Source organism: Pelobates fuscus, chromosome 3 (assembly GCF_036172605.1).
Source record: "Pelobates fuscus isolate aPelFus1 chromosome 3, aPelFus1.pri, whole genome shotgun sequence".
Lineage (NCBI taxonomy): Eukaryota > Metazoa > Chordata > Amphibia > Anura > Pelobatidae > Pelobates > Pelobates fuscus.
The window spans coordinates 397,902,639-397,919,083 of NC_086319.1; the positions used below are offsets into that span (position 1 = coordinate 397,902,639).

The window sequence follows — 16,445 nt, forward strand, 5'->3', positions numbered from 1 at the left end:
ACAATAGAGTGCAATAAAAGAAAAAAAACTATATTAATGCACAATATATACACAAAAAGTAACATAGAACAGGTAAGAAACATATAATCTACCATGACAGGAACATTCTGTTTTGAGATATGTAGAGAGGGATCTTGTAACGAATCTCAATACTCCAGCTGAGCATATCCATGAAAGAATCATCCAAGTCAAAGGCATAGTAGTGAATATAGTGAATATGGCTCCCAATCCCCCAAACATGAGCCAAGACCTCATGAAGGGGTAAACTGTTCTGTTTTAATCCAGGGTCAAAAGGACACAAAAACATGCCCATGAAACTCCCACAAACACCCACAAAATGTCCCCAAAATGCCATGTCACCATGACTAGCCAAAAATGACAATTTACAGAAAACACACAAAAATACATAATTTGCATAAAGGAATATATTCCACAGTTCTAGAAGTAGCGGATGGTCCTGTTCGGGAGTTCCAAAATGTACGAAAAGGCGAACGGTTCCCCTGGCTCATTCATAGCGTTTGTTCGTGAGGTCCATCCTAACAAACTTACCGAAGAGCGCTCTCCTGGCTTGCCGCAAATGGAAGCAGGCTTTCGCATGGTTTTGCCGTTGTTTGCGCCGTCAAGTGTCCGCCTCAGAGTTCCAGACACTCGACGACCATGTCACTCTGCCTGTTTTCGTACAACAAGATGGCTACCATTTTCTCCACCACATGGGGTTCGGTTATACGAATGGCGGCAACACAGAGAGAGCACTTAATTCTTGCGGTTTCTTTGAACTTAATGAGCCAGGGGGGTGGTCGGTATTCAGTACTTTATAATCCCGAATGTGAGGAGGATAAGAGAACCAAAGTTTAAACAGATTCCAGAAATGAGGAGGAGAATGTCTCTAGGGAAGGCAAAATAGGGGTTTTGTCACAGATCTCTTAAAGTATTTTAGGCCTGGGGAAGATTTGAAAGTGTGCGGGAGGTCGTTAACACTTGCACTATACGATACTATCACTAGTATTAACTCCTATACTACACTACACAGAAAACTCTACAAAACCCTACTCTGTCACTAAATATTAACCTCATACTACACAATTCCAAAACATTAAATCCTACATTACAGTAATACTAAGCTCTGCACTACTCAAAAACTATAAACCCTTACTTTACCTTAAAACTTACACTATCCTTAACCCTGTCGTATGGGGCATCAGTAAGATCTTGATTGTCTTACAACTCAACAACTGATGATAGTTTGAATGCTGTAGATTTAACATTTGCCCATGGTTGCAGGGATATATTTTAATGCAGTGGTGTGTTTATTGTAATGTTAGTATTTGAAAGTGGGTAGATGTGTTTGTGAGTAGTGTTGGTGCATGCAGGGCTATTTTTGTGTATAGTGTTGGTTTTTGAATTCAGTGGCATGGTCTTTAGCTTTAGTATTTAAAAATCAGAGCTGTTTGTGTGTATTGTTGGTGTTTGCATGCCAGGCTGTTTTAGTGTGCAGTGTGGCGTTTGAACACAGGTATGTGTTTCTGTTTAATGTTGGAGTATGAATGCCCGGGTGTATTGTTTGTAGTGTCAGTGTTTGACAGCAGGGAAGTGTTTGGGGCACCATGAGAGAAATGGGCCATGCTGCGGTTGCATCATCTGTGCCGCTGTTAATTCAGCATCTCCATTTTATATTAAAACAGAATATTAAAAGAAGTAACTCAGCATTATGGGACTCAAAAGCTCAAAAGCCACCTGGTTTAAGAATTTGAAGTTCTAAGAATCTAAATCTAATTACAAGTACAGAGAATGTACTTGTTCACTCTTAAAACTTGCTTAACCCCTTAAGGACCAAACTTCTGGAATAAAAGGGAATCATGGCATGTCACACATGTCATGTGTCCTTAAGGGGTTAAAGGAAAACTATAGTTCCAGGGAAACATAGTTGTTTTCCTGGCACTATAGCTCCCTATAATGCCCCCCTCTCCGGCCGACCCGTGGTGCACAAAGGGTTAAAAAACCCTTCTGTCACTTACCTGATTCCTGATATTGGTGGAGGGGACCTAATGCGCATGCTCGGCACTCACATTAGGACTTTCCTCATAGGAATGCTGGGGGTTTCGTGCTGCAATGGATGCATAGTGTGAGGACATCCAGCATAAGTTAGGTGACCAATATTCTCCTAACAACCCAGAATGCAGGTAATTATTGCAGTTTATTCAAAACAGTCACTAGAGATGTTGTTAACCCTGGCAGGTAATAATAATATTAATTGCAGTGATAAGGGAATTGTGAAGGTGCACCCAGACTACTTCAGCGAGCTGAAGTGATCTGGGTGCTTATAGTGTCCTTTAAGCACCCTGGGATACTAAGACCTTTTCATGCACTCTAAGACTTTTTTAATATAACCATTATTAATGATACCTTGCTCAGTAAGTCAGATCTATGCTGTATTTTGTAAAGTACAGTAACTATGCACTTGTGCATTTCACATGCAGTATTAAAAAATGGAAAAAAGCTAATACACATTACCAAATCAAAAAGGATTCTTAAACCATACACAAATGTTAACATGCAATAAACGTATTAATTATTCCAGATTCCTATCTCAGTTTGCAGTGACAGCTGTTCAACAGGATATAGAAAGTCTTCCATATCTGGAAAACCGGCATGTTGTTTTCAATGTGTTCTTTGTCCACAAGGCGAGATCTCTAACCAAACAGGTACAGAAGAAGAGACATTAATAGTGTGCCTTATTCAGAAGAAGAGCTAGCTACAATTTTCATTTTGTCTACTTATATTTCAGACTCTGTAGATTGCTCTAAATGTCCATGGGATATGTGGCCAAATTTACAACGAAACGTTTGTATGCCTAAACCTCACGAATTTCTCTCCTATGAAGATTCCTTAGGTACAACATTAGCTGTTGCAAGTGTTTCCTCTTCATTAGTTCCAATTGCTATCTTTGTACTTTTTATTCGTTATAAGACTACTCCCATTGTTCGAGCCAACAATTACTCTCTAAGTTGTCTTCTCTTGATATCCCTATCTTTGTGCTTCCTCTGTGCACTGATTTTCATTGGACAACCCCAACATGTGAAATGTCTTTTGCGACAGGTTACATTTGGCATTGTTTTTGCTCTAGGTGTATCCTGTATCTTGGCCAAAACCATTATGGTAGTTTTAGCCTTCAAGGCCACAAAACCAGACAGCAGCTTGAAAAAGTGGACTAGACCTCTGGTGTATTATTACAGTGTTGTTCTATGTGTTGTTATTCAGACTTTCATTTGCATCCTATGGCTTTTGCTCTCACCTCCTTTCGTGGAGGACAACACCCAAATAAAATCTGGAATTATAGTCATTCAATGTAATGAAGGTTCACCCTTTGCCTTCTGGTGTATGTTGGGATACCTAGGTCTTCTTGCCACCATCAGTTTCATTGTTGCTTTTTTGTCCAGAAGACTACCAGATAGCTTCAATGAGGCCAAGTTCATCACCTTCAGCATGCTTGCCTTCCTTAGTGTTTGGTTGTCCTATATTCCAGCCTCACTCAGTGCCCGAGGCATGTACACAGTAGCCATGGAACTGTTTGCTATTCTATCATCAAGCTGGGCTCTGGTTATCTGCATGTTTGTCCCTAAATGTTTTATCATATTGTTTCAACCTCACATGAATTCCAAAGAACATCTCATGGGGAAAGAGAGAAATGTGACTAAAAAGGTCAAAAGTTTTTAAAGCTGAAAAAAATTAATATTATAAAGTTTGTTGTAATGTATTGTATATTATATGAGCACTATGTAAAAAAATAAGAGACATTTAATGACAGAAGCAATGGGTGGAAGGACTACTTCAGTTTAAAGAATTTATAGACTCTCAAATATATCAAACATAAATTTGGTTAATAAATACACTTACTATATGAATATGTGTACTTAATTTAGCCCAAAATATGTGTGTTTGTGTGGAGACCTAGATTAGAATTATGGAGTTCACCTCAATTACCACTTACTGCACAAATAAATTAAAATGATTGTTATAATTGCTAAAAATAAAAATATATACATGTTTCTAATCTCTCTAACTGTATTCTGAAACAGGCACACAAACATAGGATCATCCAGACAAAAAGGCCGAGGCAGTGTTAGATAGAGATATTCTCATTAAGTGACAGACTCAAGCAGACAGATGCAGACTGACAGATATAGTAGCAAGCTCACAGAGGCAGGTGCAATGTAAAGCAGATTGATTCTGACCTCCCCGTGTGAGGCATGAATGTTCCAGCCATCGGCATCCGTGGGATTTTTCAACTTGTTCTGCTATTTTTTGTGTGAGATTGAAAATGCACTGCAATACCGGTGCCGGCGCTGTGTATGGAGAGAGACAGGGATAGAAAGCTACATCTTATCCCTGCTTCTCTCTGCTGACTAAAACCACAGGGGAGCAGGACATGCAGCCAGCAGAGACAGCCTACAGATCAGGTAAGTAAGGCATGGGGGGCAGCCTATAGATCAGGGAAGTGAGGCATGGGGGCAGCCTATAGATCAGGGAGGTGAGGCATGGGGGGGCAGCCAATAGATCAGGGAATTGAGGCCTGGGGCAGCCAATAGATCAGGGGAGTGAGGCATGGGGGGCAGCCTACAGATCAGGGAAGTGAGGCATGGGGGGCAGCCTATAGAGGGAGGGGGAGGGGAGAGACAGCCTGTAGATCAGGTAAGTGAGAGATGGGGGAATCCATCTACAGAAGGAGAACAAATGTAAAGTAGGAGAAGGAGCAGAAAAAGGTAGCAATGAGGAGAAAGGGATCATAAAGAGAAAGGGGCAGAAGGGCGCAAAATAAGCAGAAAGTAGCAGAAAGGTAAAGGAGCAGAAGGAGCCAAGGAGGAGAGAAGACAATGTCAGAAGAAGAAGAAGACTGTGTCAAATGAAGGAAAGAAAAGGAGACTGGAGCAGGAAGGACAAGTGAAGTGAACCCTCCACTTTATTCTGGTCACCACATCATAAGGCTTTGGTACCTGGCAGGGAAACTTTGTACCTTCTCATCTCCCCAGGTAAAAAAAATATCAGTGTTAATGTGTTCACTTTTATTTACTGAGTGTCAGGAAGCACAGAGTTCCGCTGGGTAGGGGTGTCGCTGACTGGCTAGAGTGGTCAGCTGGAACTCTAAGCCAATCAGTAGCTCCCCATTCATAAAAAAGTAAAACATTTTTATGAACCGGGAACTAGCGATTAGCTTAGCATAAACTGACTACTCAAGCCAATCAGCGGTGCCCATTCCTGACGTCAATCTGCACTTCCTGACACTCCATTTCAGAAGCTGAATACCACTGAACGACTTGGAGATCTGGAGCTGGAGGAAGCCTTTGGGGTTAAACCATTTGAGAGCAGTTTAACCCCTTAAAGGAAAGAGAGCACCCAGGGGCTTCTTGGCATCAAATCATTTTCATTTAGATTAAGTTGTTATGGTGACAAGCATGTTCCTTTAATTTGTTTAAAGGAACACTATAGCGTCAGGAATACAAACATGTATTCCTGACACCATAGTTGTGAAAACGATATTCACGCTGGCTTTATGTGATAATGACTATGCCCCTTCCCTTTCATGACACTGAAAAAGGGACCAAACATGGGTGTCATTATAATTATGCCCTCCCCCCCTCCCCCCCCCCGGAAAAAGTCCTGTGGACGCCCATGGTTCCAGCACAGTATGGCAGGTACATACAAAGAAAGAAACAGGTTCGCTTATACTGACAGAGATAAGCAGATGTCTACACTGAGTTTCCATATTGCACTTCTCAAATAGTCCATCAAAAAGGAGCAATTACATGTATATATACTAAAAAAATGTATGTTAAATCTTTCTATAGGCTAAGGAGAAATAAGAGAATCTATATTTTGAGCTTGAGCTTGGCATCCTCAATTAGCCCCTGAAATGTGTCTGATTTGATCGACATGGGGCAACATTTGTAACCGTAAGCTTTGATTCAGCAATTCTCACAGGGCTTTGGCTAAGTTAATTAATGAACTAGACCAGGGTTAGGCAATGTTCGTAACTCCGATGTCGTGTATTACATCTTCCATAATGCTCTTACAGCTATAATGATGAACTAGACTAATCTTTTAAAATACTGACGTTATGCTCTGTTACTATGTGAGTAGTCCACCACATATCTTCTGAAAATAAATAGATCACAAAATGATAAAGATGCTTAAAAACTACTTACGTTATGTCACATCAGCTACTACCTCACACAATGTGCTCAATCACGTAATTGAGACAGGATTCACTGACATTTTGTCAGTTTGTAAAATTGTACAAGATCACAGTTGATAAAGAATGATAAATATATATATATATTTATCATTCTTTATCAACTGTGATCTTGTACATGAATGATCTTGTACATGAGTGATCTTGTACATGAGTGATCTTGTATATGAATTTTTACTCCATGTGCAGTAATCAGTGGTGCAAAATAATAGCACTTTTAGGGCAAAAGGCTAATTGCAGAGTAGTATCTTTTTTGCTTTTGTGTATTTTTTTTGCTTCCATGTTGAATGTTTATTATCAAGCATTTTTTTTAGAACTGCGGCTGTTTTGAATCGAACATAGGATCTTTTATGTGAAATCCATGTCATCCAGAACATTTCCAACATCAGAGTGTATTGCCTGTGTCGTGACCAAAAAACAAGAAGCTTTTATAATAAGTGATCCCAAGACTTCCCTAATATATTCTATAATTTTTTAAAAGCAATTTGCGCACATGGCTCATGACAACAAACCTATCATCAGTCTGTCTGCTAGAGCTGAGTCTCTGTATTCTCAGGAATATGTTCTCTGGAACGTAGCTGCAGTTTTCAGTTATCAAAAGAAAGAACAGGATTTTCAGAATGCATAATGAGAGGCCTTCGAAACGGCTTAGGGTGCAGACAGAATAAGGTACAGTAAGTTGGCAATAAAAGGTTTGTTATAATACATTATTCATACATGTACATGTACTGGCGATAAATAGTGTACAAACAGAACAAGAGTAAAAGGAGAGGCACATAAACTACAATCCAGCTAAAATTTCAAGATAAAGAGTATGTTCCAGTGGTAAGTTAATGATGCTGTTGTGTTTGATGGCAATCTGAGGTGCATCTCATAGCACTTATGCTCTAGGACCAATGTTAATACCTTTTTAATAGTAGGAATTAAGTCAGATTCTTACCATAGTGGTCGCTATCAAGACGTGGCCTACCATTATTGTATCCCTGGTAAAGTTTTCACAAAAAGACTTGAATAAACATAGTTCTGGAGTCAAATTCACAACAGACGGAGTAATATCCCTGATTATTGTATGTACATTCTTCCAAAATAATTGTAAACATGGCAATGCCACCACATATGGGAATATGTGCCTTAGTCGAATATGGAAGTTACTTTTCTTTTTCAACTAATAACCACTGAGGTAGATCGGCAGTCAGATTATACTTAAAGGCCTGTGTGGCATTCTTTGCAAAATAATAACTTCAGGTACACCCAAACCACCATTTTCTCTAAAATGTTACAGTGTAGACAATTTGATCCTACTAGGCTTGCCTGACCAGACACTCGGTGACCAAACACTGCTGGTGCGTTCGTATGGCAAGATGGCCACCGCCACGTGTTCGTATGCTGAACGGCGGCCACCCAGGGAATACATAGTGCGTTCGGGTAATTGTCAATTGAGGTAAAGTGAATAACGATAGGGGAGGTCAATTAGTGCCACGCTCCTCTCCGGGGTGGCCTGGTTGTTCGGTAGTTTGTTCATTTGTCGAATGGCACAACTTCAGATGGTTCAAAGTACATTTTTACCGAACAACCAGACGAATGACACAACAGATAGGGGATTACCTGGTTCTTTTCTCAGTGTACTGAATCATGGAGGATGGAATGAAATACTTTAACAATTAGGGGTAGGGACAGCCAACAATAAAATACTGTGCAGTAACACACAGTCTGCTACAATAGCCAAATAAAGTTTCTTAAAAAAGGAAAGTGGGATAGACAGTGGGGTGGCCCTTAAAAAGTATAGTATTCTCGGGAGAATATCCATCTTTAATGAATGTATTTTACCCAGCCATGATATCTCCAGCTCCCTCCATCTGTTCATCTCCTTCTGTAGTTTTGGCCAGACTTTTGCCAAGTTACACGCATGCATGTTCAACAGGTTTTTGGTTAAGCTAATGCCCAAGTAAACCACATGTTATTCCCTCCACTCAAAATTGAAGGCATCTCTCAGACCATCCATGACAGGCCGTGGAACAATACAGGGAAAAGCCTGCTTCTTAGTTTCATTGAGTTTATCATAGGAAACATACCCAAATTGTTTTAATATGTGCATCAAGGAATCAAGAGACGCAACCGGGTTCGTTAAAGACAAAATTATATCGTCTGCAAAGAGTCCAATCTTATGAGTGACACCATCAATCGCAACCTCTATCTTCTGGTCATTCCTAATTAATTCGGCCAGGGGTTCCATCACCAGAATAAATAAAGAGGACAGGGGACAACCCTGTCTTGTACCACTAGTAAGATGAAACCTGTGGCCGGCACTCTAGCTGTAGGATGGTGATACAGAGCAAATGTTGCATTTACTAGTGGAGTAATATAACCAAATTTAAACAAAACCTCTTTCAAGTATCCCCAATGTATTCTATCGAATGCCTTCTCCGCGTCCAATGAAAGAAGCTGAGAAGGCGCTTGATCTGTTCTAATTTGATGAATAACATTGATAAACCTCCTAGTGCCATCCGTGGCTTGTCTGTCTAACACAAATCCAACCTGATTGTTTTTAACAAGATTAGGGATTATTTTGGCCAACCTAGTAGCCAAAACTTTGGTATATAATTTGGTATTGTTGTTGAGCAATGAAATACAATGAAAATTGTCACATTTATTTGGATCCTTACTAGGCTTGAGAAGAGTCACAATCTGGGTAAACAATCCTTCGCCGGGCATAACCCTTTATTCTAATATGAATTAAATAGCGGATGGAGCTCAAACTTTCTTGCAGCAGTATTGGGGCTTGATAATTCTGAAATCAGGCTTTGCTTAGTGCAGACAATCAGCTGATGGAGCTCAGACTTTCTTGCAGCAGTATTGGGGCCATGGAGGGCTCCACACAGAATAAGCTCTGCAGGGCAGGGAATGGCTTATAAAGTCTTCCAACGCCCTGCAATTTGACTTAGAGCATTCTGATTGGTTGATTCTAAGCCAACCAATCAGATGCTCTGACAGGTAAATGAAGAGACTGATGGATAAACCTCTATATTTACCTGTCACAGCACTCTGATTGGTTGGCTTGGAATCCAACCAATCAGAATGCTCTAAGTTATTTTTCACAATGTGGAAAAGTTCTTTAGAAATAATCCATGCTATTTAATTTGGCTCATAACACTGATTGGTTGCATTCATGGTATTTTTATTGGAGGGTGGAGTGACAAGGAGCTTGGGGACACCTAGTCACTTTATAATTTGTGGTCCTCACCCGCTGGTGGTCCCCACCCGCCGGTCCCCACCCGCCGGTCATGGGTGGGGACCACAAATAGTAGGGGCATGCTGGAGGAATTAACCTTCCTTTTATCAATATGGGGGTCATAGTGACCCCAATACTGATTTATATTTAGTGTTAAATTACAGAAAGCAGCCACTGGCTGCTCTCTGTTTAAGCAACATGCCCCTACTCCCAACATGCCACAAGTAGGGGCATGTGGGAGGATTTAACCTCCCTTTTATTAATATGGGGGTCATAGTGACCCCCATCGGTTTTTATGTGGGTGGGGGGGTAGGAATTAATATCATTTCATTACAAGGAGGGAGCTGGTAGCGAAAACTTCATTTCATTTTGAAAACGAATGGTTTACGGAAAAAATTCAGGATTGACTAATCACATTTTTATTCAGTACGAAATTATTCGTACAAAACAAAAATTTCACTGGTGCACATATCTATGAGGTACTGCTATTTCCACTGCCTGTTGATTCAACACCTTATATACATATACTACAAAATTCATACAAAAAAAAAATTTAAATTAAAACAAATAATACCAGGGTAAGTCAAAATAATCATCTCCCCTTATTACTACAATTATATCATTGTAGATTAATACATGCTTTCTCACAATTAATCATTTTCACTTCCATAATCTATTCAAGAGGAAGGTAGAATGGGAAGTTGATTTTGCTAATAAGATTTGATTTGCATTTGTTACAGTACTGTAGCATTAAAGTTGGTTTTGTTAGGAAAATAAGATAAGAAGCAGTGACTGAATTTCATTTTTGTTAAATTACAATTATTTATATAGCACCAACATATTATGCAGCGCTGTAATGAATGCTGAGGTCTTCGGTGTATGACTGCCCTCAAGGATTAGTATAACATCAATTGAATATGTGTACTTTTATTATCAACACAAGCTTTTAATAATGTTTTACGATAACAGGATTCTCCAGCTGGGGAAAATCCTCCTCTAGTATCTGGATCTCCAGTTTACCATTCCTTCTTCTGCAATAAGCCAAGGTATTTATCTGGGGCAGTTACAACAGCACCACCGATGTCAAGTAACTCAGAAGCTTTTATAGATTCTGTGACTTACTGTGATGGAGCTCCTGTACTCTGACTGAGTACCTCCACCCAGTCCTCTTCCCAGCCACTTGCAAGGAACCTGGAACGCGTCAGCCCCAGTCACCGAAGCTTGACTAGGGTCCTTCTGGAGATCTTTCATAGACCAGGCTGCAGCTTTCCTTCCAGGAAGGTATTGTCCCCTCTGCCTCATACACTGCAGTCCTTCTTCCAGGCAGGTATCCACATCCGCCTGCAATGTTATAGCTCTTGCGGATCTCAGGCCTAGCTCTCTTGCTTTATCCCAGGGCTAGAGGGATCCTGCAACCAACAAACAGGTCTGAAAACTCTGTCACTGGGATCCTTACAAATCAGGCAAACTAACATACGTTATTTTACTTGATACTAGCCCATATGATCATTACATAAACATTGCTGTGACAAACATAATAAAATTCAAATAATAAAACATGTCACAAAACATACAGGAAATTCTAATAGCAAAGTAACATATTTATAACAAGCACAAAATATCTCTCCTACCTGCAGAATTTGCAATATAAAAATCTACCTGAATACCCAAATTGCCTAGCCTTGCTATTTAGGTAGTGCATATTGCTGTTGCTACCAACAGAGGGTACTACACAGGCTCCATAGCTAAATCCAACTAGTTGGTAGCAATCCTCAGCAGTACAGGAGAGCAGACAAAATATTTTACATTATACACACACACAGTATAAACACCTATAATGGGCACTGGGTGACTGAGACATAGGAGCCATTTGGAAACCATTGTAAAGTGTCCTTCTGCTCCCAGTGATAGTGACTACTGTTACATATCCCCCCCCCCCCCCCCCCCAAAGGTAGACTAACCAGGTACCAAACCTCCAATTGTTCTTTTACTGAGTTAGTCTGGCAACCCGCCTCAAAGTGTCCGGCCAACCTTGTAGTCTCCTGAACAAAGTTCCATCCTATACGTACATTGTCTTGTTAGGGAGGGAGTCTGACAACCTCCACTACCGGCAACCCAAGCTGCATCTCCGGAGAGAGAATTGCTGTTCTCACTCCCGGTAACTCATCCTGCCACTGTGGAGGGGCATCTTTATCCACGGCTCCTGGTAACTCCGACTGCCACTGGGGTTGCAGACCGGCTGTCTCTATTCCCGGTAGTTCCAACTGCTGCTGAGGAGGGGGACCGACTGTCTCCACTCCCTGCAGTGTACACTGCCACCGGTTGTCTCCTCTACCTGTTCAAAACTCTGCTGCTGGGGTCTCCTCTTCCTGTAACAAGCACTGCCGCTGGGGGGGGGGGGGGGGGGGAAACTGACTGTCTCCAATCCAAGTAACTCTGCCAGCTGCTGGGGAGGTAGTGGAGTGGCCAGGGTTCCCGTGCCACAGGGGTTAAGATCTGGGCTGGCTTCCAAGCATCCAAGGATTACACTGGTGGAGGCTGTAGTCCACTCCACAAATACAGGACAAATATCCTCTTTTAGTAGTTGGGGAAAGAGGCCAGCTGTCCCTAAGCCAGCACTTCAGCTGCAGTGGTGGATGCAACTTCGGTAGCTGATACTCGAGAGTCCTGCGCCACTGACTGTTGTTGACATAGTCTAGCAACACTCTACCCTGCTGCCAACTCTTCCGCTGAAGTTGCACTCTGCTGCTGGGGAAGTAGGCTGGCTGCCTCTACCACCTCTCGGTGTGTTGCAATCTCCCTCTGGGGAGTGAAGCCAACTATAACTACCTCTGCTCCCTTGATTGAGATCTGATGTAAAGTCAATTTAATCTGTGGGCACATCCTCACAGATTAGATTCACCACCTAATCTTAACTTGCAACCACTTTTTTTTTACTATTTTCACCACTTTCATTTTTTTCTGATATTTTTACAAAGCATTTTGGTCCAATTCAAGTTTACATTGGGCCCTCTAGTGGTGTTTATGAAAACTACCAACTTTAATTGATTTTCATAGAGAGTAATTGGCATCTATATATATGATTGTTCTTTTTTTTTCTGAAATATACAAATAAAGCTCTTTTCATTGGAGACCTCCTCCCCTGGTCTTAGCCATCAGGAACTTGTGGTCTCTCTTGGCTTGTATTTAGAGTGCAGGTTGTAGAGTTAGGCAGGGGGTGATAAAAATCAGTCCTCTCCCCAAAAACTCTGTGAGTGGAGCGCTAAAGCATACTTACCCCTAAAAACAGTGTTGCATTTTTTCTACCTAAGGACCTGCACATCAGCCCTAGCATACTTCACTATTATACTTTTATCTTTTTGTTTTATGTACTCAACTTCTACTTGGGACATTTGACACCCCTGTTTTTAGGGGTAAGTACGCTTTAGCGCTCCACTCACTGAGTTTTTTGGGAGAGGACTGATTTTTATCACACCCTACCTAAATCTCCAACCTACACTCTAAATACTTGGTTGACTAGAGAGAACCACATTATAGTGTTGTAGCTGCTATTTAATATTGCATGTTTATACTATATTTTAAGCGCCTCTGGTCGCACAGGTCACTTTAATCTCTTGGCTTGTATATTGATGGTCACCTGGTTCCAGTTCGCCTGTAAGGTCTCCATCAAAACATTAGAGCTATACCAGGCCAGTTGCTACCGCACCTCATACAAAAACTCTGAGTAAGAGTCAGAGGCTTGCCTGCTCCAAGTCTATGGCCACCTCTACTTATGGAATGCCTCTGAAGAAAGTCAATCCCTTCAACACTCTCCTCTGGAACTCCTTTCCCAACAAGGATGCTGCACGAGTGCTAGCGCTATCCCTCTCCCTCTCCAGAAGATGTGCATGTACCCTAGGGACATTTCCCCAGTCGCTAGGAAGCTATCCCACCGCTACCACCAATTGTAGCAGAGCTCCCTGTACCCCGGCTAGGTACCTCCGCCCCGAATCACTTCCTATCTGGAACCGGGGAAAACTGCCGCTCTTCTGCCACAAAAGGTCCAACCTGTCTCCCCGCTCATCTCGGAAGCACCAGAATCGGGAACTGTCTGGGTCTCCTAACAACTTTAGAAAATACAGGATATACCTAAGCCTATAAAACAAAAGAAAATGCGCTCATAGGGGATTAACGTCAAAACATAAATTGCCCCTTAATAATAAGTCTCACTCACAGAATTGAAGTGGTTTTCAGGCACATCAAATACGTGAATCTTCACGACTTTCTCACAGTAAGAATGATGAGTGTATCATGAAAAAGATAAAAAATGGCATAGTATAGCACTGTATTAAAGTATGAAATTAGCTTTTAATGTTTGCAATTACAATGTAAAAGGTATAAAAAGGCCCATCAGTACAAATCTGTTTGTCCCATCGCTGTAGAGTATGGTAACCCTCAAAGAAATATCCAGCAGGAAAAAACAGGTACACAATAAAATAAAATAAATAAAATACAGTAACAAATAAACAGCTCACTCTACGCGTTTCGTCTGTCCTCCAGACTTCCTCAGGAGTGATGAGATGCTTCAAATCTTCTGTGGACTCCATCTTCTTTTTATAGGGCTTCCCGCCGTTTTTTTGGGTCAATTTCCTCTATCAGCTGATTCCGATCAGCTGTATTTTGAAAAGTCCGTTTTCACTCTCCATATATGGAGTTCCGGAAAACATCAGTGGAACGCATATGCGTTCCACCAACCCGGAAGTGTCCTCATTCTTGTCGGCCATGCGGAAGTCCCATATATCACTGGAACGCAAATGCGTTCCACTTCATTCACCACGGATCTCACAGGAACCACAAAGTCCCCGGAGTGAAAAGCATGTATAGAACAAATGGAATAAAATGAAATAAAGTAAAATCAGAGGTGTTTCATCAATAGCTGTCTCTCTATACATTCTCTAAACAGTGTCATTCATAAATCAAATTTCAGTACACATAAAGGATCAAAATAGAACGCAGAATACAGAGTGTAAGCCCATATAGTGCGTCTATACACCATCCTTATTGTGCAGTAGTATCCCACATATATCATAGTACATAATTAATATTACATTAATGGCTATTACTTCCTTTAAATGTGGGCAAAAGACTAACAAAAAGAGTGATAACATAGAAAAACCATGAGGTGATAAAAGGGAACAAAAGGGAGAGGTGTGCAAGAATAAGAGGGTGAGCAAAGAGAAGGATTCTGGATCAATAAAATAAAAATACATATAAAAATAAACAACCCTTCAACCATTTGGTCTGAATGTGGATTTTGATTTAATTTGTTTTTTATAATATTTACATTTTATTTGTTTACCATTTTTATTTTTATTATTATTATTTTTATTATTATTATTATTATGTTTATTTTTATATTTATTTTTATTTTATTGATCCAGAATCCTTCTCTTTGCTCACCCTCTTATTCTTGCACACCTCTCCCTTTTGTTCCCTTTTATCACCTCTTGGTTTTTCTATGTTATCACTCTTTTTGTTAGTCTTTTGCCCACATTCAAAGGAAGTAATAGCCATTAATGTAATATTAATTATGTACTATGATATATGTGGGATACTACTGCACAATAAGGATGGTGTATAGACGCACTATATGGGCTTACACTCTGTATTCGGCGTTCTATTTTGATCCTTTATGTGTACTGAAATTTGATTTATGAATGACACTGTTTAGAGAATATATAGAGAGACAGCTATTGATGAAACACCTCTGATTTTACTTTATTTCATTTTATTCCATTTGTTCTATACATGCTTTTCACTCCGGGGACTTTGTGGTTCCTGTGAGATCCGTGGTGAATGAAGTGGAACGCATTTGCGTTCCAGTGATATATGGGACTTCCGCATGGCCGACAAGAATGAGGACACTTCCGGGTTGGTGGAACGCATATGCGTTCCACTGACGTTTTCCGGAACTCCATATATGGAGAGTGAAAACGGACTTTTCAAAATACAGCTGATCGGAATCAGCTGATAGAGGAAATTGACCCAAAAAACCGGCGGGAAGCCCTATAAAAAGAAGATGGAGTCCACAGAAGATTTGAAGCATCTCATCACTCCTGAGGAAGTCTGGAGGACAGACGAAACGCGTAGAGTGAGCTGTTTATTTGTTACTGTATTTTATTTATTTTATTTTATTGTGTACCTGTTTTTTCCTGCTGGATATTTCTTTGAGGGTTACCATACTCTACAGCGATGGGACAAACAGATTTGTACTGATGGGCCTTTTTATACCTTTTACATTGTAAGTGCAAACATTAAAAGCTAATTTCATACTTTAATACAGTGCTATACTATGCAATTTTTTATCTTTTTCATGATACACTCATCATTCTTACTGTGAGAAAGTCGTGAAGATCCACGTATTTGATGTGCCTGAAAACCACTTCAATTCTGTGAGTGAGACTTATTATTAAGGGGCAATTTATGTTTTGACGTTAATCCCCTATGAGCGCATTTTCTTTTGTTTTATAGGCTTAGGTATATCCTGTATTTTCTAAAGTTGTATTGAGGATTGAGAGGAATCCTTTTGCTATACCTATACCTAACAAAAGGGAAGTAATTATTACATTTATTTTGAATACTGCACCAGGGTGGTCTAAAACCTATATTTCTGTATTGTATTTTTTTCCTCTTGTAATAGACCAGACACATATAACATGTTTTCTGAACTCAAACAAAGGAGGGCAGACAAGTTCCAATCCCTTTTCACAGAAAGCCACGATAAATCCCAGAATAGCAATCAGGGAATTGAAATGTTTTTTAAAACATTAGAAAAACTATCTATCAAAGAGACTAAAAAGTGGTGGGAGATCTCGTTCCTAGAGGGCTATATTAAAGAAGGCCTCATACCCAGAGGACTGAGATTGTCTAAAACCCCTGCTAATGGGCTTGAAAACTCACACCATGCCGATAGATGGGACAAGGCGTTAG

General features: G+C 40.4%; 1 protein-coding gene across 1 annotated transcript in view; it reads left to right on the top strand.

The window, feature by feature from the left end:
* LOC134601896 (extracellular calcium-sensing receptor-like) overlaps positions 1-3,714 on the top strand; it is a 75,277-nt gene extending 71,563 nt beyond the window's left edge. The window contains exons 4-5 of the mRNA XM_063446400.1: positions 2,579-2,702; positions 2,786-3,714. Coding sequence (XP_063302470.1) covers positions 2,579-2,702; positions 2,786-3,714 — 1,053 coding nt within the window. The remainder of the gene's footprint in view (positions 1-2,578; positions 2,703-2,785) is intronic.
* Positions 3,715-16,445: the final 12,731 nt, after the last annotated feature.